Raw genomic sequence first — 25408 nt, 5'->3', positions numbered from 1 at the left:
TCTGAAAAAATCTGGAAAATATGAGCAACAGTATTTAATCTCCTATTGGGATTCATGGAATATGTACATTTGATACAGAAAAGCGGACTTTACATGAAATAAATATTTTTATTACAGCGTTCATATGTATTTACAGCATTTTTGGATACACGTATGTATTTATTCACTATTGTGTGAAATAGTGGATAACTACTTCTGTACTAAATATTTCCATAATCAAAATTGGGAAAAAAAATGAAGGTGGTGAAATTTATATTTGTATATTGTATATTTATATTAAATTAGATCAACTGCCAGTCTTTAGCATTCATTCGAGGAAAACCAAAATTAATATGCTCACAGAAATGAAGATGTTGCTTAACTTATTGAGGCATGTTCAGGTGTGCATTCCATACCAGCTAGGGGCAGTGTGGAACCTATTCGCTGGTTGCCCAAAGTCAGGAAAAATGTCAAAGACGAAGACGAGAATCCCGGTGGATGTACCGTCATGCAGCGCGCTAGGTTCTTCCAGAGAACAGAGATGGCGGCCGGTTAGAGCTACACGTAAACACAGCATTTCCATTAAGCCGGACTCCCCGAAACGCTGAGGGGCAGCCAGCCTCACGCACCGCCGCGGTGACACCGCAGCAGTCACACGGGAGGTCCCCGGCGGACTCTTCGTTCAACCCGAGCAAATTTACAAACCCTACTTCCAAACAAAAACATTAAAACATGGACGAACACCCTGGAGGAGGTGCAGGAGGAGGAGCGGCCGCCCCGCGACAGCCGCCTTCACCGCAGCAGCACCAGCAGGGCAGCAGCAGCGGCGGTCCCCCCATCGGAGCAGTCATGGTCCCGCAGCAGAACGAAGACTTGCCCCGGCCTCATCAGCAGTACACTATTCCCGGGATCTTGCACTACATCCAACACGAGTGGGCCCGGTTCGAGATCGAGAGGGCACACTGGGAAGTGGAGAGGGCCGAACTCCAGGTTAGCGTCGTAGCTCCTTCCAGGCTAAACTCAGGCTATCCGCTCAGCTCCGAGTGGTCCCCTCTTTCACCCTGTGGTGAGGTGGTGATAGGAGGGGACGTTTAAGAAGCGCTCAGCCCGTCATGGAGGTGTGAAAGTCGGGTGGCAAACTAGAAAAAACACCAGCAGATTGACTGGAGCTAAGAATTAGCAACACATCCCCACCATGGATCAGTCTAGCTAATTGTAGCATTGCCTCAGTGAAGTGTTATTGTCCCGGTGAAGCTGCCTGTCTGTTCTTTAGTTGAGCTGAGACAAGCTGAAGGTTGAATCTGGTGAACGAGGCCTGATACCGGTCCCAGCTCATCTGGTCAGTCAGAACAGCTGGCGGTGGTGGTCATGTTGAAACATCTCTAGGGCTGATAGGGGACAGAAAGTTTTCACTTCATAGCTACAGGGATTATTAGAGTAATCAGATCAAGGACCTGCTACCAGGACTAAACGGTAAGGAGAGGCAGTCATCTTACTGCTACAGGGGAAAATGGTCATAAGAGAGATTAATTCTGACAACAATGAACTGATAGAGGATGTCTTAAACCTCTAAACACAGTCTTATGAGAGGGATCATTCAGGGTTCCCTTTATTTGAATATGTCTGTCTTCTGTTGACTCCATGAGAGCATCAATAACTGCAACATTTATGATTCAGTTGTTAAATCATAGCGTCTGTAATCAGAACTGTGACGATAATAATAATAATAATAATAAGAATGGAGGAAGTGGGTTGCAGTCTAAGAAAGAAATTCAAATGATTGGATGCAGTTATCGCAGCTACGCTGCTTCATGTTGCTGTTGTAGTGAAGTAGCTGATTTGAAAATGATTTTCTTGTTAGAGCTGTGTTTGTATTTTTTATGAGGCCGTCTGCAGGAACAAAATTATGACTCACTTTTATCATCGTAACAGTCCCCCAAATTATTGTAATAAAAGTTTAGGTCTTTTTCTACATAAATCAGTGTAGTGTAATTCAATTGTTATGTCTCCACATAACAAAGTGTCAGTTATCATTCAGTAGCCGGTTAGAAAGATTTCAGTCAAATTATACTCCATCTTGTTTATGTTTCATCTGAGCTGAGTGGTGACAGCCGCAGCCTAACTCTGAAAGCTAGTAGTTTATGGTTTCACCTTGCAGCATTTCATAATATTAACATTAATATCGGAGGGATATTAGAAGTCTGTTTTTTGTGTCTCACATTTCAGGGATCTCCTTTATCACTTTGATGTCAGTGCTCAGTTTTTTTCCCAGATCTCTGTGATCATTCCTATCACAGCAAGGTTGCACTTTGTGGTGTAAAATAAAGCGGTGGTGAATGGAAGCAGTTGAAAATCACACTTCCACGCTGTGATAGTTTTGAGATTAAATTGCCTGAGAGTAGAGAGCATCTGTGCTGCTACTGACATTATCAATCCTTCTGAAAGAAACATTTCTTTCACACTCTTCATGGAAGGCGTTCCATGAGTGTCTTTTAAATTTATAAAAAATTTTTTATTCATTCATATCCCTTTTTTGAGATCAGACACTGATGTAAGGCGAAAGGGCCTGGCTCGTAATCTCCTTTGTTCCCAATGCTGTTCAGTTGGGTTGAGTTCAGGTCTCTGTATAGAACAACCAGGCGTCTCCATCCATCCAGCTGATCAGCTGGATGGATGAAAAAGAGGCCGACATGAGCCCATACGTTGCTCCGGTAGCATTTGCCAGAGTTTGTAGAACACCTTTGACAAATGACTTTATATTTTATATTCAAACCATCTGACAAATTCTGACTTAGTTTTTCGTCTTTCATCTCCTTGGAAAAATCAGTTTTATCACATTATTGTGACTAGTCGACGTGACGCGTAAAAAGTCACTTAGAGCAAAGAATCCATCAGTTGGCTACTTGGTGCAATCACTAGTTGGAACAGGAACGTTTCAAACCACAACTGCTGCCTGGTGTTGGAAGCTCCTTTGCTGAACAATAAAAAGGAATTAAAGGGCTGAGAGCAAAAAGTTAAAATCAGATTTAAAGCTGCAGTATGTATCTTTTGTTAAAAAAAAGGTTTTTTTTACATATTTGTTGAAACTGTCACCATGTTATGATAGTATGTTATGAGTCAGATAATTTGATAAAAGATCGATCTCCACCTCCTCTATGAGCTACTATTGCCTTCTGAAGAAATGCACTGCTCCAAACAAAAGCAACCAATCAGAGCCAGGAGGAGGGTCTTGGCACTGTCAATCAATCTCATGTACTTACTGCCAAATGTGCAAATGGTGGAGCAAGAACTTACTGTTACAGGAAAACTGTTTATCTGCCGTCATTGGTGGCCATGCTAACTACTTTGCTATCAGGAAGAAGTTGCACCACTGCAGAGAGGGAGGTGGGGACAGGGGAATGGGCAGCGCCACACCAAGAGTGTTTGACAGCGCTATGGCCCTCCTCCTGCCTCTGATTGGTTGTTTCTAGTTAGCACTGAGAAGGTGGAGGGGTGCGATTAAAAAATAAAAAAAAATTCACAGAATGTGTCTCGTACCATACTGTCACGACATAGTAACAGTTTCAAATATCTAAATAATTTTTAAAAAATTAGACAAGTTACATACCGCCGCTTTAACATCCACTCTGAACCAAACTTTACTCGAAGTCAGGCAAGTCTTGTTCTCCTGCCAAACCCAGACCAGCTCCTTGGATTGGCAGACAGAGATCCGTGATTTGTCACTGACATGGTGATATGGGGTGGAGCGCTGCATCAGATGTTCTGCATTGCACTTGGTGATGTAATCCTTGGATTGAGCTGTTGGGTCATGAATCTCTCCATGTACTCTTCTGGAGCTAATCTGAAGGCCACATCAAGTGTAGATTTCCAGCGTCTGCCTGTACAGAAAGTTTCCAGTTTATTTTTACAGAACATTTGAGCGACGAGGCAGTACAAAATTCTTTACATCCTAAAACACCATACAGTCACTAATTATGAAATGAGCAATAAACATGACATTTAGTCAACTATGTTGATTAATGTTCCGTTTTCTTCTAATTAAAGGCACCTCTAAGCAGATGGGCTTTTAGCCTTGATTTAAAGGAACTCGGTGTTTCAGCTGTTGTGGAGATTTTGGACTTTGGTTCCAGAGGATTGTGTGCCTCATCCATGGCCCACCACCTGATGGCTGAGTTGTTGTTCCCACTCACTCCTTCTGTGTTTTAATACCACTAACAGCTGACTGTGGAGAATTTTAGATGCCAGGAAATGTAATGGCTGGACTTGTTGCACATGTGGCTTCCTTTCACAGCAGCTTCCGGTTTGTGTGCCGAGCAGACTGCTGCAAGCAAATGTGGCCATAGATATGATTGGAACAGCTGGATATAATGGCTGGGAGACTTCTGGCAAATTGAGAGTATTTTTAAAGCAGCATCTAATGTTTCATAGCAGGAGCTCACATCACTTCCGTTTACATCGTTAATGAAGATGGCCACTGGAGAAAAGCAAAGAACCTCATTCAACAGGAAATGTGTGCATCAGGTCGGCTTGCGAAGGGGCAGAACTTTTCCAGAAACCTTCATTTGGAAGTCAATTTGATGAATTTTGGAAATCTTTCAAAGTGGGAACTTTCATCAGGATTTATGGCATTTTCTGTCATTTCTAGGGATTAATTAAATTGGGAATCACTTAAATAAAGTTTGTCATATCCAAACGTGAATGTTTTGTTGCAGACATACGTCCATCTGACATTTGTGACATCAAAACTTTGTTTACTTTATTCCACAGATGAATCTGTGGCGTCTCTGATCTTGTGCTCTTGCCTCATAAACGGGGTCTCAGTTCCACGATTCTGGAAGTCCATGGATGTGACTGAGGAACTCTCGGTGCTCCTGCAGTGAGCAGGTTGCTTTGCAGGCTCCAGTCAACGTGTCAAGTAGCATCCAGCCAAGAGTATTTCAGCTTCTCAAGCTGCATTTTCTTATGAATATTTTAGTTACAAAAATATCAGTGAATAAATTGTAGTTGCGCTCCACAAAAAAATCTGCAAATATTTAACTATGAATAGGATCCACTGTACCACCAACCGTCACTAGTGGAAAACCCTCACAACCGCATAGAGCCATGCTGAGGAGCTGCTAGTGGAAAAGAGCCATTAGTGTGTCCATGTTTTGGGAGAAGGGGCAGGGTCTGTGTGAAAGGAGGCTGTAATTAAACAGCTTGGCCTACTGGGCCCTGTGCTGACAGCCTGATCCCAGCTGAAAGCTAAAAGTAGACCAGCCCCAAATAACCGCAATACACACAACTTACAAACTAACTTATGCGTTCAGTCATGGGAAAAGAAGGTATCCCTCTGTCATCTCTAGGGTTAAACTTTATGAGTAATCTCAGCAACATTGATTTAAATATAACCTCTAGGACAAAACCAGATTCCACCATGTCACACTTTAATCTCACTGTACATGAATAAAGTGACAATAAATTAATTGATTCACTCATTTAACAGAATTAAAACTTACCTTTCAAATGGGCTCAAAGATTTAACTTTCAGCTATGGGAACACTCAATTCCCATATATAATTTAGTATAAATGTTATCTGAAAACATTCTAATACGCCATTTCTGTTTTAACACAAATTAAAGGTACTCCTTAATCCCAAATGGGAAATGAAATGTTGCTGTAATGTCAATTCAAGCAGGTCTGAAGAAGCCTTGAACAGGCACTCTGCTGTCAGACTCATGAAGAGGATGCTCAGGATTGTCCATAATTTCAGAAGAAGAATCCTTCTTCGCATTATCATCTCCAGAGTTTACACAGTCAAGAACCAGGCCAGAATCAGAGCTAAACCAGAACCAGACCAGAACCAGCCTTCTTTATCAGGCTATTGAGTTTTTTTTATGTCCCTGGCTCTGAGGCTGCTGCGGGGTTTCCCCCTGTGTATTATAAGCCTGGCGGGCCACCAGGCTTTACTTGCCCCACACCAGGCTAAGTGTCACTTGTTTATTTTAAATATGGTTATTGATGCACCAATAACGGTGACAGTAAAGACGGATTAAGCTAGGTTTATAGTTGACTGGCTGTGAGGATGCGCTCCAATTGTGTCGTCGCTGTACCTGCCAGTTGGTGTCTCAGGCTATTATTCCCAAATTATGATGCCTGATCATGTACCTCTGAATTTTTGTAACTTTTAACGTTTTTAAGACAAAACATGGTGGGCCGCTGATGGACTGCATTTGTACCCCTACCACCTAGAGTAGCAGATTTTCTAGAGGAAACCCTGTGCTGCCCCAGCAGATGATGTCTGAAGAGATGACACTCAACAACAGACTTCTAGAAGATCTGCAGCATCTTGCTGCAAACCTTGAAGGATCTTAGTTTCCACAAGAAGTCCAGTCTGCTCTGCCCTTTCTTATAGACTCTTCACTGTTGAGTTGGCAAATACCTGTTCAGTCTGTCCAGATGAACACTGGGGTATTTTTACAGCTCAACCACCTTCACTTCTTTTCCCATGATCCAAATATGTTTGACTTTTGGGAATCTACAATTATGTTGTTTTTTTTTGTTCACATTCAAGATGAGATGATTTTATCCAAACCATAGTACAAAGTGGTCCACCAGCTCTCTACTCAGACTCTTGTCCGTCTCTGATTCACCCAACAACTGCAGACTTGTCTGAGTATTTCTGTAGATGACAGGAGTCAGACTTGTGGTGGAAGTCCGAAGTGTACAGAGTGAAAATGAAATGGTGAGAGTACAGTGCCCTGTGGTGCTCCTGTCGGCTCTCTTTGACATAGACGCCTGACGAAAATTGTGTCATCTTGTTCTCAGAGAGGCATCCACCCCCACTTCTCGACACCAGACCAGGTCGAACTATTTCAAAAAGAGTTCTGTGTGAAGAGTTGTGCAATTGGTCAGACGTTTGCCATGTTTTATGCATAAATGGTCTCACATAGGAATACCTTCATGTCTGCCTTCATTAACAGTGTCCAAAGTTTCTACCAACTTGCAGGTTGCAAAAATATTTTTTACTTAAAAGAAAATTTCTAATTTAATTTAGCTCTTGTTTTGTTTGCCCAGCAAACAAAGTAGTCTGGGTTTGTAGAAAAGGGATCTGTAAATGATTGTAAGATCTGAAAACTTGCCTTATTTCAAGAAACAGTGTCTTAAATATTTTGGAGGGGAAATTGTTATTTTCTAGGTGTATAAATTTATCTTTGGTCTATTCCCAGCAGCAGTAACATGATATGGACACTCTGTCTTTTAGAAGGCTGGCTGTATTTAGCGTCATGAGGTGAGGATCGTTTAATGAAAGGGCATACCGAAGTCGTCTGTAGCGTAAAAGTTCCTGAGTGTTTATGTTTGTTTACTATGAAATTAGAAGGAAATCGGAAGATAAGTTTAATAAAAAATATGTACTTATTGTTATTCAAACCACTTTTTATTGTAGTAAAACTGAGCAGTTTTTGTCACACCTTGCAAAACACCTTTGCCTTGAAAGGTGTTTTTGAAAAGTATGTTTGAAACCTTCTTAAAGGTCATTTTCTAAAGGCATATTTAAGCAGACAAATCAGCCTTATCAGAATGCATATTCCAATTTATTGAATATGATTGTATTCCATCCTCAAACTATGGACATAAGCTTCATATTCCTATGTCCATAAATGATCTGCAGACCACCGTTATGATCAAAACCAGCATTTGGTGACATACATACATAAATTTCAAACTTGGTAAGTTGAAAAATACTCAATACCATATTTCATACTGCTGCAGCAGTTTTTGAAACATCAATATGACAATATTTTAACTTCCGTAGCTAGGACAAACCCAAAAAGCATGAGGGAATTTAGCCCTTATTTTGAGAAAATATAGAATGTATAAATGTCGCATCCATTTTTTGCAAATCAGTAGACAAGATGAACATTCAGTCACATAAAGACACAGATTCGGCCTTCTACCACCTGAAGAACATTTCCAGTATTAAAGGACTAATGTCTCAGCAAGATCTAGAGAAACTCATCCATGTGTTTGTCTTTAGTCACATCGATTACTGCAACAGTGTCTTCACACATTAACCACATTAACAAATCAATCCTCCAGCTGCAGCTGATCCAGAACGCTGCTGCTGGTGTTCTGACTGAAACCAGGAAGATGGAGAACGTCACCCAGTTCTAAAGTCCTTCCACTAAAAGAATAGACCTTAAAATACTGATGTGAGTTTATAAATCACTGAACAGTTTAGCAGCACAATACATTAAATATCTGCTGTTGTTGTATCAACCTTCCAGAACCTCTCAGGTATTTTGGTTCTGGTTCTGCTCTGCATCCAGAACCAATCGTGGAGAAGCAGCATTCAGCTTCTATGCACCACAAATCTGGAATTAACTTCCAGAAAACTGCAAAACAGCCAAAACACTAAGTTCCTTTAAATCTGGACTAAAATCCATTTATTTAGAACTACCTTTTGACTAATATAACTGGAACATGGATTCATTTGAATCTTTATTCCAACATTTTATGATGATGAATTTTGATGACATTTGACAAAATGTAGTGTTTCTCTATCATGTAAAGCAGCTACAATTACCTTACAGCTGAAATGTGCTGTACAAGGAACCTTACCTATATCAACTTTGAGCAAATGATTAACTTTGAATATATATATATTTTTAAATTGATTGTATTGTGATATTGATTATTTTGATAAACCTACGACATCCCACAGGTTAGTGTGATCCTAACCTGTGGCCTAACCTCTTTGGCCCCTACTCTTCCCCTATGGGCCACCGTAGCTGTGTGGCATCTTCACTCAGAGACCAGACGCTGGTCAGTAATCCTCCGCTCGTCCTGCTCCACCTCTGTGGTTTCACATCGAGCCTGGCAGACGTTGCCTCAGTCTTGAAAACTTGTGAAAGGACTGAAGTGTGTATTTGAGTGTTTTCATGATGGCGTTGTTCAGAGAAATGGCCCTGATGACTCATGTCCTTACATAGCCTGCTCTGATTTGTCAGCCTGGTAAATCTGGGACAGATGGCTCACTACATGTACAGACTACTTCGTCATGGTTGTGCTGTGAGGGTGCTTCACCCGTCTAAACGCAGGGCACTGTTCAGGTTTTAATCTTGGTGAGTGCCAGAGAGCGGCACAGCGTCATTCCCTTAAAACTGAGCTAGACCCAGAAGTGAAACCTGACCCAGGGCTGAAAAATGGACCAGAATGGAAACTGAGGTACTGTGTTTATTCAGTGGTGGAAAATGTTGAACTAACTTCTACAGAGTGCTGCACTGGAGCAGCTGGCATGACTGCATAGTGTGAGCAGAAATATGAGGCTCCAAGTCATTATTACATTGTGCTGTCATCACACAGTGGTCCCCACCACTGCACACACCTACGCACACGCAGATTAACTTGCTCTTTCATCCACTGTGGTAATGCTAGCTCACCTTTGCAGGGCAACAGCAAAATGACATCTTTGTGAATTATTCATTTCAGTATCAGTGCTATATCAGCTTCTTCTTCTTCAAAAGCAAACAGCTGCCATGTTCTTCCCAGAATTCTGTGTAGGGGTCCGGTTTCAGGATCCATGCTCTTATTGAGACAACAAGCTGGAGCCTCAAGTTGTTTTTTGTCAATATTCCTGTGGAAACGTTTCTCTCTCCCTTGAATCAACAAGAGAAACTCTAGAGTTAATTGGAGTGGATGAATTTTGTGTGTTCAGTTGCAGATTTCTGTTGAAAGCAAACTGGGTAAGCGCATTGAATCCAGATTTCCTTCAAATCAAGTCCCAACTTGTGCTGAAAGATTTGTGCAGGATGTACATCTACTACTTTACTTCACTTTGTCCACATTGATTCATTTATGATTTCTTTTTAATATAAAATGTCAGATTTTTCTTTAACATGATGTTAATTCCAGTAACACACTCAAGATAGGTAGACAAGTAAAAAGAAGCAAAATATCCTGTTAGAAACATAACTGTCTCTGTAACATGAAAATTTGAGCAAATGTTACCTGATATTAATATTGCCGTTATGGTCGATAACCGATATTTACTGAGATTATTTATATTTTATTACGCTTTTTTAAAAAAACGACTACACCAATGGTTTCACCTCTGCTTCAGTTAGACTTCCCACAATGCTTTACTGCATCACTGTCAAAATTAAATATCGACCATTACCGATGTCAGTGCTCATGTACAGTGGATCCCTCTATGGCAGTGGGTCCTTGAGGGCCGGTGTCCTGCATGTTTTAGCTCTTCCTGGTTTAACACACCTGGATCAAATGATGGCTCATTTTAAGGCCTAAGAAGAACATCGACGTGACCACTGCTCTATGGCAGTGGTCTCAGCTGCTCTGTTAAACAGGGTGTGAAATTGGAGCAAATGACAGGAAGCTGAACACATTGTTCTGTTTTATCATAAAACATGCTGGATGTGGAAAAGGTTTGGAACCTTCTAGAAATCTGGATTAAATGTTAACATTCTCTTCAGAACACACAGACGACTAAAGGTGCAAGACAGCTGCTCTCTCTCACACTGTGTAACATCAGCTGTTTGAGCTGCTTGTGTTTAAGGAATAGGGTGATGACATCACATCCCTCAACAACTACCGGTTGGTCACTCAGCCTCTCCATTCTGCCATTATGTGGTTCCAACAAATAGTTACATTAGCATCCTGCTTTCCAAGCTTCCAGCAGCTCCTTGAACTAGCTGAAGGCTCCTGCAGCTATGGAGGGCCAAAAGGGCCAAAATTAAATATATAAATTGTTAATCATTAATTAAATGTACCCTGAATGAAATTAGTTGATAGACATTTTATTAGATATCATTGTATCATTAAAATGCAAAATTATAAAAGCCGGTGCAGATAATTAATTGAATGCAGATTATTTCATGCTTCTTGTTCCTGCAATACATTTTTGCACAATGCTATATATTTTTTTTTCTTCCATTTTTTTCTGCGGCGCTAGTGGCTCGTATTTTTGCGACAGTAGGCAGGCACAGTAGGCAGGCAGACAGGAAGGAGGGTGAGAAGACATGCGGCAAAGGTCGTCGGGACCGGGAGTCGAACCCGCGACGTCCGCGACGAGGAATAAGGCCTCCAAACGTGGGGCGTGCTAACCCCCTGCGCCACCACAGCACGCCCCACCATGCTATATTTTTATCTGCCAGACTCGTCTGTCAGAGCTGAGGGGCGGAGCTAACACTGATCTGTTGAACTCATCTAGTTTAGCCTGATTCTTTTAAATCTATTTTGTAGAACTGTCACAAATCAAATAAATGTTTCACAAATCACAAACTAGGTTGCAAATATTTTGCTATTTCTGTCGAATAATCTAGTGCAGGTTTGAAGCAACTAAATTTCATATTTCTAGAGCTGGAGTATTAATAATACCCTCTGTTTAACTTTTCAAAGAATCAGGCTAAACTAGCAGAGTTCAATAGGTCATTATTAGCCCCGCCCTCTCATTTCTGAATTAACTATTTATTTGACTAATTTATTTCATGGTGATGCTTAAGGAACAATAACCATTAAATAATTAAGTACACATTGATTTATCTGCCTTGGCTGTTATAAAGTTGCATTTGTATAATTAATGACTTACAACTTGTCTAGTAAATAAATAAATAATTTAAACATTTAATTAAACATTTATTTATTTCATGATTCATTTAATTTGTGATTTAATATGTATTTATTTATTTAGTTTTGTACCTTTTGGCCCTCCATAGGCATCTCACTCTCATTTCCTATTGGGATACTCCATTTCTTGTTTAGACGAAAATATTTCGAAACCTACATCTGCCTGGGCTGTGACTAGTTTTAGCTTAGCTGTGGGGTGTGTGTCTATCTGTGTTCGTGGATGTGTGTGGACAGAGTGTTTTGAACTCTGTGTTTGTGTTGTGTGTGTGTTTCTCTCCAGGCCAGGATAGCGTTCCTGCAGGGGGAGAGGAAGGGCCAGGAGAACCTGAAGAACGACCTGGTTAGGAGAATCAAAATGTTAGAATACGCTTTAAAGCAGGAAAGGTAAGAAACGGGTCTTAATGTTCTGTTTACTTTCCCCCGATGCCAGTCTTACTATTTATTACTCATATCGCCTCTAAGATTTAGTATGTTTTTGATTCTTTCTTCACTGATTGGCTTCGACAGACAGCAACTGAATTCATTTCTGAATCCGTGTAGAATAATTACATTAATGTCAGCCTCTGTGCCTACCGATCAGTCGGCCCTGATTTCCTTCATGTTGGGGGATTGACCGATACTGGCATAAGAAACTGTAGTTATCCATCGATCTTATCTTCATCCACAAACGTCTGAAGATCAGCCGCTGTCACTTTGCTCCGCAGTGAGAGAAACTGCTTCAGATCACTCAGCCTTCCTGATGTTGTCACTCTATTTGTAGAGAAACTGCTGGTTCTGTGATTAGATCCTGATGAATCAGTGATGTTAGCTCTTCCTCACCGGGCCAGGCTGCTTCGGGCAGCTTTTTACTCACAAATGAAATGATAATCTGACATTATTATGTTATATTTCCTCAGGTTATGTGATGTCAAAATGTGTTTGATGAAAATATGGGAGTATATCTATATCTATGTAGAATTATTATCTGTAATCATTGTGTGTGACACTAACATGACAGATTAATTAAGGTTATTCTTTGTTTCTCCTTCTCAGAGCAAAATACCACAAGTTAAAATATGGAACAGAGTTAAACCAAGGAGACATGAAGATGCCAATCTTTGAGTCAGGTAGGTGTTGCAGGAAGATCAGCTCCAGCTGTGAACCTGATGGGAAGGCTCAGCTTGTCTCTCTTCTCTCCTTGAAGACACCAAAGAGTCAGAGGTCTCTGCTGTCCCTGCCAACAGTCAGCTAATGTGGAAACAAGGCCGGCAGCTCCTCAGACAGTAAGACCCGTCCTTCAATGAAGAACCAAAGACCATAAGGGGATTTGTAGAGAAACTATATGACAACATTCTCACCACAATGAGTCAATGAACTGAAATTGAATTTGTCTTTTGTATTTCCGATATTGTGTAGGAAGTGCGTTAGTTCATAAATTAAAAATGTGTAGAATGTGCCAGTTTTTTATCCAATTAATCACCAGAATCATTGATTACTAAATTAGTCATTAGTTGCGACCCTAGTTCAGCTCAGTATCCACTGGGGTGTCGTGTTGCATTCAGGTACCTTCAAGAAGTGGGATACACAGACACCATTTTGGATGTTCGCACTCAGAGGGTTCGCTCTCTGCTCGGCCTGTCGGGTTCTGAGCAGAACGGATCGATGGAGAATAAGAACTTGCAGCACCTGATCAATGGAACGGAGCGCTGCAAAGATCCCAAGAGGTACACACACACATCTCAACCAGGATGGATGGCACCAACCATCCATCCTCACCTCACCTAACCGTTACCTGGTACACAGAGCATGAGGGGTTAAAGTGTTTGCTCTGTGCAGGATTCCAAATGACAATCTGGAGACGTTCAACTTCCTGGAAAACGCAGAGGACAGCGATGAGGAGGAGGACGAGGAAGGAGACCTGATGGATGACATCAGCTCTGACAAACAACACAGACCTAAGAAACACAAGCCTAACGTAAGGCAGCTGAACTTCCTCCTGTTGGGTTTTTATGACAAATCGTTTCTCCTGGATGTGGTTCCTATGATGGTCGACAGCGATACCAGCTGCAACGCACCAGCGGCTAAACACACTGACAGAAAAAACAAATGCAAAGAAAAACACTGTAATCACAGAAAATAAAAGCAAAAATCTACAATCATCAAAACAAATGCAAATGAAAAATGCTGCCACCATAAACAAAATGCTGCAACCACAGGAAAAAAGAGCAAGGAGGAAAACGTTGCACATAGTAAAAACAATTTCTAGTATGAAATGCTGCAAATTCCATTGCAAAGCTCCACACCACTAGAGGGAGTCGAACAAATAATCTTTTCGGACCACACCATAGACGCATATTTAAGGTAAATAAGGGACATCATGATATCATGGCATTTCAAGTACAACTTCATGTCTCTTTGAAACAATAATATTTTTTACAATATTATTCTAGGATATTTATGGGGATAACTTTACCAACTCCAGACTCTACAGTGGCATATTAGGTCATTAAGAAAAAGAAAGAAGAGTCATTTTAAACCAAAAAACTCACGTTTTGAGATTAATCTCAGAAATTTTATAGAAAAAACAAAGTTTGAAAAGTTGAAAAATTTTTTACTTTCAGAGTCAGAAAGTCAGAAATTTCAACGTTTTTTCTAGAAACTGAGAATTCTCTCAAAATTTTAGTTTTCCTAGCAAATTTTTGACTCTTGAAACTCAGAAGTTTTCTTGTTCTAGACAATTTCTGAGTTTTAAGGCATAAATTTATTCTACCACGTTCTTCTCTATCTTCAATGGCCCTAACGCACCGTTGTAAGACTCCCCCTGGTGGTCTGGAGTGTTTCTGTTTTGTGAACAGCTTTCATATTTGTCTGTTTTTTTTTATTTTTATTTATTTTTTTTATCTTTTATTTCCTTTTTCTGTGTTTGCAGCATTTTTAATTGTATTTGTTGTGTTAAGTATAGCTCTTTGCTTCTATTTTATGAGATTACAACATTTTTAACAGCAGCATTTTTCCATTGATTTTGTGTTTTGGAGCTTGCGGCGAGTTTTGCATGTCAGCTTTCTACGCTTTTTTCTAGAAAATTTCTGAGATTAATCTCAATTTTAGAGATTTATAGCAGAAATGTACTCTGGTTTTTTTTCCTATCTCCCCTGGCCGTTGTATTTTCCTGACCCTGCCTCATTCCTTTCTTTCTCTGCCTTGCATGGTGCAGATAGGGAACGAGGGCCTGGCATCAGAGGACGACGCAGACACAGAGGAAGCCCTGAAGGAATTTGACTTCTTGGTGACAGCAGAGGACGGAGAGGGAGCCGGAGAAGCTCGCAGCTCTGGAGATGGGACAGAGTGGGGTGAGACCTGTAGGAAACTCTCAGCTGATTAACAGTTTAGATGCCCAAATCAAGTAATCTTGTAAAGAATCTAGAAAGACTGTTCTTCAGACCTTCGTGTATTATTGGCTCCGGTGACTTGAAGGCTGATCCTGTAGTTTCTCTTAGATCTGCTATCTAGAGCTGATGGGCTGTTTGTTTCTGCTCAGTCAAGTCAGACCTGTCTTCCCCTCCACAATGAGCTTCATTCCTGTAAACTAGATATTCTTTCATGTCACAGTCACTCTGTTAATCTGCTTCTCTGTAGATGTTCTGCACAATTGATGCCTAAAAGCTTAAATTGTCTAATTTCATCTGTCAGAAACGGCTTAGTTTGCACCGTGAGGCTCCGAGTTGTCAGCCTCGACTCTGAAGGACTTCCTGCTAATCAGTAAAGCTCCACAGCTATGCTAGGTTTCATCTGTTTGACTGGAGCTCAGAGGAGCATACAGAGCAGAACGCCGAGCCTTCAGACAGCTTTTCTACAATATGAGTCGCACTATTTTTATAGTTTGGCTGATAAACATGTGTGCATGTTTTATTTTTTTTAGTTTAAAAAAAAATTTAAGTTTATTGTTTTCCTTCCACTTCATAACAATGCTCTACTTGCTGCCACATAAACAACAATATGAACATCGTTTGTGATTTTGATCTTATCAATCATATCAAACTCTAGAGAGGCGTGAAAACTTCTCTCTCTTTCCTGACTGCCTGGTTCAAATTAATCTGATAGAAAACAAATATGTATTCATATGCTTATGATGATTTATGTCAATTTATTATAGAAGAGGATTAGGGTCACTGGAAAAATAAGAATTCTGACTTTAATCTTCCGAGATTAGTCAGAATTCGTTTTTTTCAGTGGACTAGTCTTCTTCCGTACTTTATGTATGAGCCTTGAAAGCAGTTCAAGTGTCTCATTAGTCCATTTCCCAATGTTAGTACATACAATTTGCTGCTGAACATTGTTTTGCACATTAAACCTGGTAATGAATATGTAGTTCTGTAATGGGTTCCTTTCATCTGCAGCAGAAGTTTTATTTGGTCCATATCCGTCTGAAGATGCTGAATGTTTCAGACACTCCCTGTGATCCTAGAAGGACGTGGCTTTAGTTTCAACTCTTGTTGAATTGTTTTTCTCTTTGCAGCGGAACCGCTACCGTTCCCCTCTGGCGGGGGGAAGTCCTTCCTGTTGGGAGGGCCGGACGACGTGCTGGAAAGCGTGTTGGGTTTGGGGGACCTGGCAGACCTCACCGTCACCAACGACGAGACGGACTTTGGCTACGATGTAAGAAAACCAGTTCAAGTTGTACTGGGAGAGAAAATGTAATGGACAAAATCCCACTATCCCTCTGTGTCCCTCTGCATCCCTGTGTGTCCCCACCAGCTGTCGTCCAGTAAAGAGTCTGCGTTCAGGAAGACGTGGAACCCAAAATACACGTTGCGCAGCCACTTCGATGGCGTCCGGGCGCTGGCATTCCACCCCGTGGAGCCCTGCCTGGTCACCGTGTCTGAAGACCACACCCTGAAGCTGTGGAACCTCACCAAGACCGTCCCAGCCAAAAAGTATGCTGACTCAGCACAACACTTCGGCTCTACCGTCGTCCATAGTTACGTCAAATACACTCTTTCTTTAACACAACTTAGTACAGGAGAATCATAAAGTTCATTCATTTCAGTCATTTAATCTAAACTCACACAGTGATAATGTTTTGATCATTTTGACGTTTTCCTTTTAACTTTCCATTCATATTGGATGCAGCCAGCACTTTGTGAACAAACTGTGTCTCTATTCAGTTTCAGTTTTAGCAAACATGTAAAAACCCTATTTTTAAATTAAAAGTAGTTCAGCTTTAAAAGCTCATTTAAGAAAAGGAGAGCTGCAGCCATGATGAGCTGAACACCAACCTGGATCTTCTCTCTGTTTCAGAAGTGCCTCTTTTGATGTGGAGCCCATCTACACATTCAGGGGTCACATGTAAGTATCCTCACTCCTATACAGACACACACACAGTCGTGTTTTTGTGACTTGTGGGGACGTTACTTTGACTTCCATTCATTTTCTACAACCTAACCCTTACCCTCGCCCTTACCATCACATACCTAACCTTAACCTGAAAACAGCAATTCCCCTCATGGGGACCCAGAAAATGTCTGCTGAAAAGGACAATGTATACAAAAATAGGTAACCACAAAGATATAAAAATCTGGTACACACACACACATTTTGTCAAAAAGGTTTTTCAGAGGTTTAGATGAAGAATCGCTGCTTTATGAACCCTGGTCCTCATAAACGGTGTGTTTAGTGTCTGAAGGTAGAATTATTCATTTTCTACACCATTGAAGTGTTGACAAGCCAGCCTTTCTAAATTCTTCCACTTCACTCAAAAGCTCCAGCTGAATAAAATAAAGTTGATCCACAGTCTGGAGAAGCGTAAGGAGTTGGTTTTCAAGGTGTGGGTTAGGATGGAGAAAGAAAGCTGAAGTCTAGAACATCATGTTTGTGACTTTACTCCAGGTGCGGTCGTCAGCATCCATCCATCCAATGATTATTTTTTAAAATAAAATTGTATTAGAAAGTTTTTAAAATATGAGAGAACAAACCTTCAATAGGTTAAAGTTTTGAACTTCATCAAAATAACAGCATAGATCTGTTGAAGAGATTCAACTTTCAAGGCAAAAGAATCCAGCCTGGTTGTTGAAAGATCACCATAACTTACCGTTATTAATAGAGAGTTTATTTCCTGAAAGAATATTTTAATTTATGTCCGTCTTTTCCTTTCCAGTGGCCCGGTTCTGTCCTTGGCCATGACCTCCAGCGGTGAGCAGTGTTTCAGTGGAGGCATCGACTCCACCATCCAGTGGTGGAACATCCCCAGCTCTAACGTCGACCCATATGACACCTACGGTACTGACGTGATCCACTGGATCACTGCTGATCAGCTCCCTGTTCTCTGGTCTTTAACATTTAAATCAGAAACTTTGTGGATTTCTGCAGAATGTTGAGTGAAAAGTTTGACTTTTAGCAGCACAGTCGGCCATCTTGGAAAACAGTTCTTATTGTTTTGATCTTCTTCAAGCTGAGAAGATTTAGTTCATCTTAGTTCATCTTTAGATGAACTAAGATGAACTAGCTAACGATTACTTCAGGTGATCAATTATTCTGATAAAATCGGATAAAAAAGTTGCTACATTCTGGAGATTTTTTTATTTAGCCACTTAAGTCTTTTGTACAATATTAGAAATATATTAAAATGTGGTGATAAATAATTAAACTCCTATTTTAAATAAGAATTATTTTACTGGCTAAAATGTAATAACAGCATTCCTTTAGTGAACTCTTGATCATTTGTATCAAAGGATGAATCAGCAGCTAATGGTTGATTACTAACTGGACAGCGAAAGGTAGGATATTTATTTTTACAGGATATGAATCAGGTAAAGCTAAAACTGATTACGAAAATAGTTGACGATTATTTCAATAATCAATTCATCACAATTGATCCATTTAATCGTTTCAGCCTGAATTCAACATGAATGGTTGATGAAGGTTCAGCAGGACCAATCTGCAGCTCTGTGTGAAGTCATCAGAAAACTGTGTATAAAAGCCTCCCAATTTAAATCTGCAGCTTTTTTACATTGTTTTCTACAGACACATTGATTCATTGGTTCTTGGATCCACTCTATTCTTTATTTAGTGCAGGGGTGTCAAACTCCAGTCCTCGAGGGCCGCAGTCCTGCAACTTTTAGATGTGCCTCTGCTGCACCACACCTGAACAGAATAATTAGGTCATTAGCAAGACTCTGGAGAACTGATCTACACAAGGAGGAGGTAATTAAGCCATTTCATTCCAGTGCTTTGTACCAGTGGCACATCTAAAAACTGCAGGACAGCGGCCCTCGAGGACTGGAGTTTGACACCTGTGATTTAGTGGAATCAATGAAGAAACTGTTCAGATGGTGCCTTACAGTGAAATCAGAAGTTAAGCTGTAGCAAAGCAAAAAAATCCCTCCTATAGTTTCCTGTTGTGCTGCTGGCAGATTGCAGCGTCCTGGCGGGGTCGCTGCTGGGTCACGCCGACGCCGTGTGGGGATTGGCTTACAGCGGCATCAAGAACCGCCTCCTGTCCTGTTCCGCTGACGGAACCGTTAAGCTGTGGAACACTGTGGAGAAAGACCCCTGCATCAGCACTTTCAACACAAACCATGGTGAGAGCCAGATTACACTAAGGATGCACCGATCCACTTCTGATACCGATATCTGAGATTTTGTATCAGCCAATACCGATCCAATACAGAAAAACAGCTCAACTGACTTTAAATATTTCTTTTTTTAAACACAGACATACAGTATGTGTTCTGCATTACAAATTAATTTGCTAACTCTGCACCAGAACAGCTAAATACACCAACAGCTTCACTAGCTGGTCAAACATGACAAAACTACTTTAATTTGTTCAGTCAGTACAGTTAGGAATAGAACAGCCAATGGGAAATAAGTAACAAAGAAACTGAAACTGATAAAAACAATAGGTTGACTATTTTGGCCATACATGTAAAAATAAACTGAAACAAACCAGAAAGAGCAGTTATGAATTCTAAATATAATGTAAAATAAATAATAAATCATAACATCACTCAGAGCACAAAGCATAGAATTTAAGTGAGTAGATCTGCCTTTATGGATTGGAAACATAGCCACAATACCCGATCTAGAATTTTTTCTCGATCAGGACCAATACAGATATTGATATTGGATCGGTACATCTGTAGATTATACCAGATTAATTATGAGTTCAGCAGAACGGAGCAGGAAGTAACTGAGCAGAACTTCCTGCCTTGCTTCCCTCTCTGCAGAGCACGGAATCCCCACAGCCGTAGACTTCAACGGTTGTGACCCCGCCCACATGGTGGCATCCTTTAACAACGGAGACGTGGCGATATACGACCTGGAAACGTCCCAGACTGCGCTGGTGCTGAAGGGTCAAGGAGACAGCAGTAAGGTTCACTCTGGTCACTGACATTCATCTCCATAACCTGTCACCTCTGACCTTTCCTCTCCCGCCCCGCTCAGCCGTCCCGGGTTTGAATCACATCAATAAAGTGGTGAGTCACCCCACGCTGCCCGTCACCATCACAGCTCACGAGGATCGCCACATCAAGTTCTTCGATAACAAGTCAGGTCAGTCTGCTGACCGCCGGGTTCCACCTGGAGCAACACAAACAGAGGGGATTTTATTGATTTATTATAATTTTTTATCTCTTTTATTATTTTCTCTTAATATACTGATTGTTCTATTATTCTGACTTTTAACAATATTATTGCTCTCGTCTTTTGTCAATTTATAAAGTGGAACGTATACAGCTGCAGGAGAGAGGAACAGAATGTCACCATTTGTTGTTAAAAAAAACCCTGAAAATTCCACACAGTCTGTAAACGCACCATGACTCACTGTCACATGACCAGCCTCTTTCTCTTCCTCCATTAGAAAGAAATGGCAGCAAGATGGAAATAAACATCAGCAAAGTTTTGTTTGACTGATAGAGAATGTTAAAGAATGACTGATATCATTTCCAGTGACATCAGTCACTAATATAGATAGATCTTACATTCCTACTCCTAATATAAAGAATATAACAGATTTAATGAACTCAACAGGACCTCAAATTTAAAATGAAATTAATACCAACTAGACAGAACATATAATGTCTACTATAGATCCTTCTTGTGTGCAGGAAGGATGTCCTTCAGCAGCCTGTGTCGCATTGTATCTAAAGAGGCTTCTGACAGAAGACACTGTTGTTTAATAATTCTCTCATAAAGAGGACGCTCTCGGTTTTTCGTAGTTTTTTTAATTATTATTATTAAATGTTGAAGAGATGTGATCTGCTCCAGGCCTCAGGCTAGCTGCTGGTAGCAGGAAGGCTAAAAAAAAAAAAAAACAACAGAAAGGAATGAACTTTCAAATTGTGATCAATGTGTCTCTAGAATAAATAGGTTTTACTAAAACTTGTGAGGTGAATTGCTATAATGTTGCATAGATGAATTTTCAGCCCCATCTGAAGGAGTTTGTCCTCTATGCAGGTAAAATGATCCACGCCATGGTGGCCCATCTGGACGCAGTGACCAGTCTGGCCGTGGATCCTAACGGGATCTACTTGATCTCTGGCAGTAAGTCTCCTAACGTCTCATAAAGCTCAGAGCAGTTCCAGGTGTCAGACTGTTTATAACAGTGTCTTTTTAAAAAGGTTGGGCCCAGCAGGGTTGTGAAGCTGTTGGTGTGTTAAATGTGCTGAACTGCTGCAGAATTAACAAATGAACATGTAATTGTGTAAATTAATGTCTGTTTAAAAAAGAAACATTTTAAGTTGATTCAGCAGTTTTTCTGTATTGGATCGGGATCGACCGATACTAAACTTAGGGGTACCGGTAGTGAAGTCAGTGGATCGGTGCGTCCGTAGCTTCAGCTGAAGTAACTGGAACCATGCGGAGTGAAGCGGCGGTTCGGTCGACCAACATGTCTCCTCTTCTCCGCCTCAGGTCACGACTGCTCCCTGCGGCTCTGGAACCTGGACAGTAAAACGTGCGTGCAGGAGATCACGGCTCACCGTAAGAAGAGCGAAGAGGCCATCTACGACGTGACCTTTCACCCGTCCAAAGCCTACATCGCCTCCGCCGGAGCCGACGCCCTGGCCAGAGTCTACGTATAGAGGAGAGGAGCAGCACAGCGCCGCACCGCGCCGCGGGCTCCAAGTCAGACGTAGCCAGGATTCAGGTCTGTTCACATCCATCTGAAAGCAGCAGCAGACTGAGACGCCCACACACACGCAGCCGCCCTGCGCCGCCGCCTTTGCCCACTGAATGGAGCGCGTCTGACCTGGCCAGTCAGTTCCCTCTCTAAGGCGGTGTCCAGCAGGCTGACCGTGGCCGGCCCGGCCTCCTCGTCATGTTGAACTCTAGTGCAATCTCCACATGCAGACGTAGGAACGTTAAAGGAAAAATCCCCCCAAATGCAGCTGATGAGTGGAGCTGCTCCTCTCTGCTGCCAGATTCCGTCCATCCCATCAACTCTTTGGCTCAGTCTCCATCACTGTCACCTCCTTATTTGTGCCATGGTCAAACATTGCATCATGGGATTTTTAGTTTTAAACCATCCACTCACAGGAAGGCAGCCAGTAAATTAGTTAAAATGTCTAACAGTGATTTGTGTTTTCATCATCTTTACTGTTATCAATTTCAAAGGATGAATTCTTTACATTTTACTGTTACAGTAGCTAGACGTCTGCAGTCAAAATGACCTTTTTGGTCCTTTAAGTTCTCCGTAGCAACAAAGTTTCACTTGGAAGAATCAAGTCTGAAATGATTAACTTTATCACTGCTTTCATGTTATTTCTGAGTGAAGGATGAAGTTCTGACTGCTTTCCAGACTCATTCAGCTTTACAGTGCAGCTACGTTTACTGAAGAATCCATCTTCACATAAAGTCAGGGCTCATCAAGCTGTCTGCTTAGAGAAGAGAGAAATGACAAGGAAACGTGTCTGATCAGATCAACGCCAGGGACAGATGTGGTTTAGTGATGCAGCAAGAATTAAACTGTTACTTCTGATTTGATCAGTTTTTCACAACTTGGTATGTAGAAACTCAGTGTTTCGTCCTAAACGGTTCTGTCCTCTTAACAGAACCTTCTGCTGATTATTCATTCAGCCTGAAGAACCAAAAACTCTGACAGCAGGGATCGTGTGGGGAGACGGATCTGAAGTTTTGAAATGGGCTACTGTGGAGAGTAGGGACCAATAATATATTTACCAATATTTTTATATATATACATATATATATATATATATATTTCCTACGTGTTTCAATCCAGTGTAAAAGCAGTTACACAGTCACTGTGACTGCTGCTCTAACTAAAGTCCCCACAGTCCTGCACTGCTTCACTGTCACATGACTGAATGTGGCCAACCGCGTTCTCCTGAAACACAAACAGCAACTAGACAGCAGTAAACATCGGTTATTAATCAGTCCAGTTTTATCGGACAGATACCAATTTGATAAAATGTGGCTAACATCGGCTGATACCGATATATCATGCATCCCTAGTGGGGATTTCCTGATAATTAACCATTCTACCAGTCCATCTGACTGGTTGGATCTTTACATAACTGTGCTCACAGGCTCTAACCAGTGGCAAGCCAGAAATCTAATTCTGGTTTTCAACAAAGTGAAATGCTATTCCCAATCAAACTGGGTGTAAAAACGAAATCCTTCATCTTCAGACACACTGCTGCAGAATTCAGTCAGCCAACACTGAAATGTTAGCTGACTGACAGTGACTCGTATTACTGAGTCACTGCTGCAGCAGACTCAGCACTGACTCAGTAATATGAATTAACATCAGGTAACGCTTAACAGCTAATCAGCTGACACATTTTTGACCAAAATCATTTACCTTCAGCCCCTAGTCGGGCTGTTTTAAAAAAAATAAAGAACAAGATGGCGGCATCACAGGAAAAGTAAAGACACGTCCTGATTCTACATCAGGATTTCTATACTGTTTATTCTGCAGTTTATGAAGCAACATAAACTGCAGAACAAGAGAGATACTGAACGTTCCCCACTGCAGGGAAGATATTGACTACTCTCAACATAACCCCACTTCAAAAAGCAGATGTTTGTTTTCTGCTTCACCTGTTATTGACATCTTTATGAAACACTTTAAGTTCATGTGCTGCTTCCTGTTTGTATGAGGTCACTAGGAAAGCTCAGGCTGGAACTGACAGGTTGAGTTGCTGCTGCCCCTAGTGGTGTGGAGGTTCAGTTTAAAGAAGTTATCTTTGAGAGAAAAAAATACTAAAAATCCTTTTTTTTGTCTTTTGTCAGTAATCCGTGACATAACATTTGCCTTCACAGTGGTAAGCATTAAAAGTGCATCAGCAGTGTGTAAAGGAGCCAGCAGGGGGTGCTAACATCTATCAGGACACTAAAGAAGCAGAAGCACTAAATGATCTGAACTAATAGAGCCAGTTTGTTTAATGTTCATATCTAAAAGTTTGGGTAATTATTTTTCCTTTAACTTTCTGAAGCTCAGCCTGAGAATCACTGAACCTGACAGACAAATGGGGGATTTTTCCTTTAAACCTACGGAGACAAAGTCTGGACTGAAGTGAACATCTGATGTTTGATCTCTGGTTTCTCTCCTTTTTTAAAAAAAAGAAAAAAAGAAAAATATTTAAATGTGCTGATGTTGCCAGGAAAATGTTTTAGCAGTTGTACAGTTTTGAAGAAATTTAAATTAAGAAATGGAAAAAAAACCCAACATGAGTGAGTTTGTGTGTTGGAAAAACCTGCCGAGCGATCATGGTTGGTGAAAAATCTGACGAGGGTGGAGCTGCTCGGAACGCCGAGCGCAGCCCCGCGTCTAAAGCTGAGTATTTTTGTTTGTGTGAAAGAGACAAAAAAAAATCTAGTTTTTATAATCCTTTTTATAGAAATATTGTTACTGGAGCGGAGGAGCTGTCCTGTCGGCCATGCCAACGCTCACAGACTAACCGTCGCTCGGTGACTCTAACTTCACTGCCACAGATTAAAGAGCAGAAGTCACACGGATGAAAGGAGAACGGTTCAGATGAAACACACTGGATGGATGGTTTAATAAGAACCTAAATGTTATTGAAATCAGGTATGTAAAGAACAGACACAGGTCAGCACCATGTTATACTGTTAGACAGCAGCTGCTCTCACACTGGTGTTATGACACCTCTGGTCCTGATGGGAAGAATTACCGGCTGATTACAGCAGCAGAGCCAGAAATAATCTGCTGTTCTCATAGTTCAGAAAGAGAAATCGGATAAAATGAGTGTCAAGTCAAAGATTCTCCCTCTGAAGCTGGAAAAATAACAGTACAAAAATCTATCAGCCTGACCTAAAATACCTGATCTATTTAAATAACAGAATATTTCTTCTGACTTTTTACATCAAAAATGTCTGAAATATGGATCCAAACTGTAAACTCAATGTCTAAATCAGGGGTGTCCAACGAGTGGCCCGGGGGCCATTTGTGGCCCTTGGACTGATTTTTGTGTGGGCTGAGCTTCTTTTTGTTTTTGTTTTTAAATCAGGGGAAAATTGTCAACATCATTTTCTTACGATGGAAAATGTAAAGTGCAAAATAAAATATTCATTTTTACAACCAAGCTTGCATAATAAGCAGAACCACATTTATCCAGAAACTTTTACTTCATGCTGAACCCAAATTGTCTTTATTTATGAAACTTGGTTAAATATTGACAAGTGTTTTGAAAGGGACACAAATCCTGTTCCCATTATAGAGAATAAATTGTTCGATAAATTTGTCCAAAGCCCAAAGAATTGGAACGCTGGTGTCATAAATGTGCAAACGTGTAAATTCTTTAAGTTTTGGATCTATGGTGAAGAACATCTTTTTTCTTGGGGGGG

The 25408-nt window shown here is 40.9% G+C and overlaps 1 protein-coding gene across 2 annotated transcripts; it reads left to right on the top strand.

The window, feature by feature from the left end:
* The first annotated feature begins 454 nt into the window (after positions 1 to 454).
* strn3 (striatin, calmodulin binding protein 3) lies at positions 455 to 25408 on the top strand. 2 transcript variants are annotated; one of them, XM_032546851.1, is made up of 16 exons: positions 455 to 969; positions 11886 to 11989; positions 12638 to 12711; positions 12789 to 12867; positions 13147 to 13308; positions 13421 to 13559; positions 14799 to 14934; positions 16101 to 16240; positions 16340 to 16518; positions 16883 to 16930; positions 17739 to 17860; positions 18994 to 19161; positions 19810 to 19950; positions 20027 to 20134; positions 21038 to 21124; positions 24442 to 25408. In XM_032546851.1, exons 1-16 carry the CDS (start codon positions 712 to 714, stop codon positions 24513 to 24515), a joined length of 2019 nt encoding a protein of 672 aa, XP_032402742.1. In that variant the 5' UTR covers positions 455 to 711; the 3' UTR covers positions 24516 to 25408. The 2 variants fall into 2 exon arrangements, with proteins under 2 accessions (XP_032402742.1, XP_032402741.1); XM_032546850.1 differs by having other exon boundaries at positions 457 to 969; positions 21494 to 25408.

The sequence above is a fragment of the Xiphophorus hellerii genome, chromosome 19 (genome assembly GCF_003331165.1).
Source record: "Xiphophorus hellerii strain 12219 chromosome 19, Xiphophorus_hellerii-4.1, whole genome shotgun sequence".
Taxonomy (NCBI): Eukaryota; Metazoa; Chordata; class Actinopteri; order Cyprinodontiformes; family Poeciliidae; genus Xiphophorus; species Xiphophorus hellerii.
The sequence above is the reverse complement of the archived record's forward strand: the minus strand, read 5'-3'. Positions and strand labels throughout refer to the sequence as shown.

Bases quoted from the DNA above. Each gene is read 5' to 3' on its own strand.
- strn3 (XM_032546850.1), top strand. From the start codon at position 712: ATGGACGAACACCCTGGAGGAGGTGCAGGAGGAGGAGCGGCCGCCCCG. The intron at 970-11,885 runs GTTAGCGTCGTA...GTTTCTCTCCAG, and splicing joins TGGAGAGGGCCGAACTCCAG to GCCAGGATAGCGTTCCTGCA. The intron at 20,135-21,037 runs GTCAGTCTGCTG...TCCTCTATGCAG, and splicing joins GTTCTTCGATAACAAGTCAG to GTAAAATGATCCACGCCATG.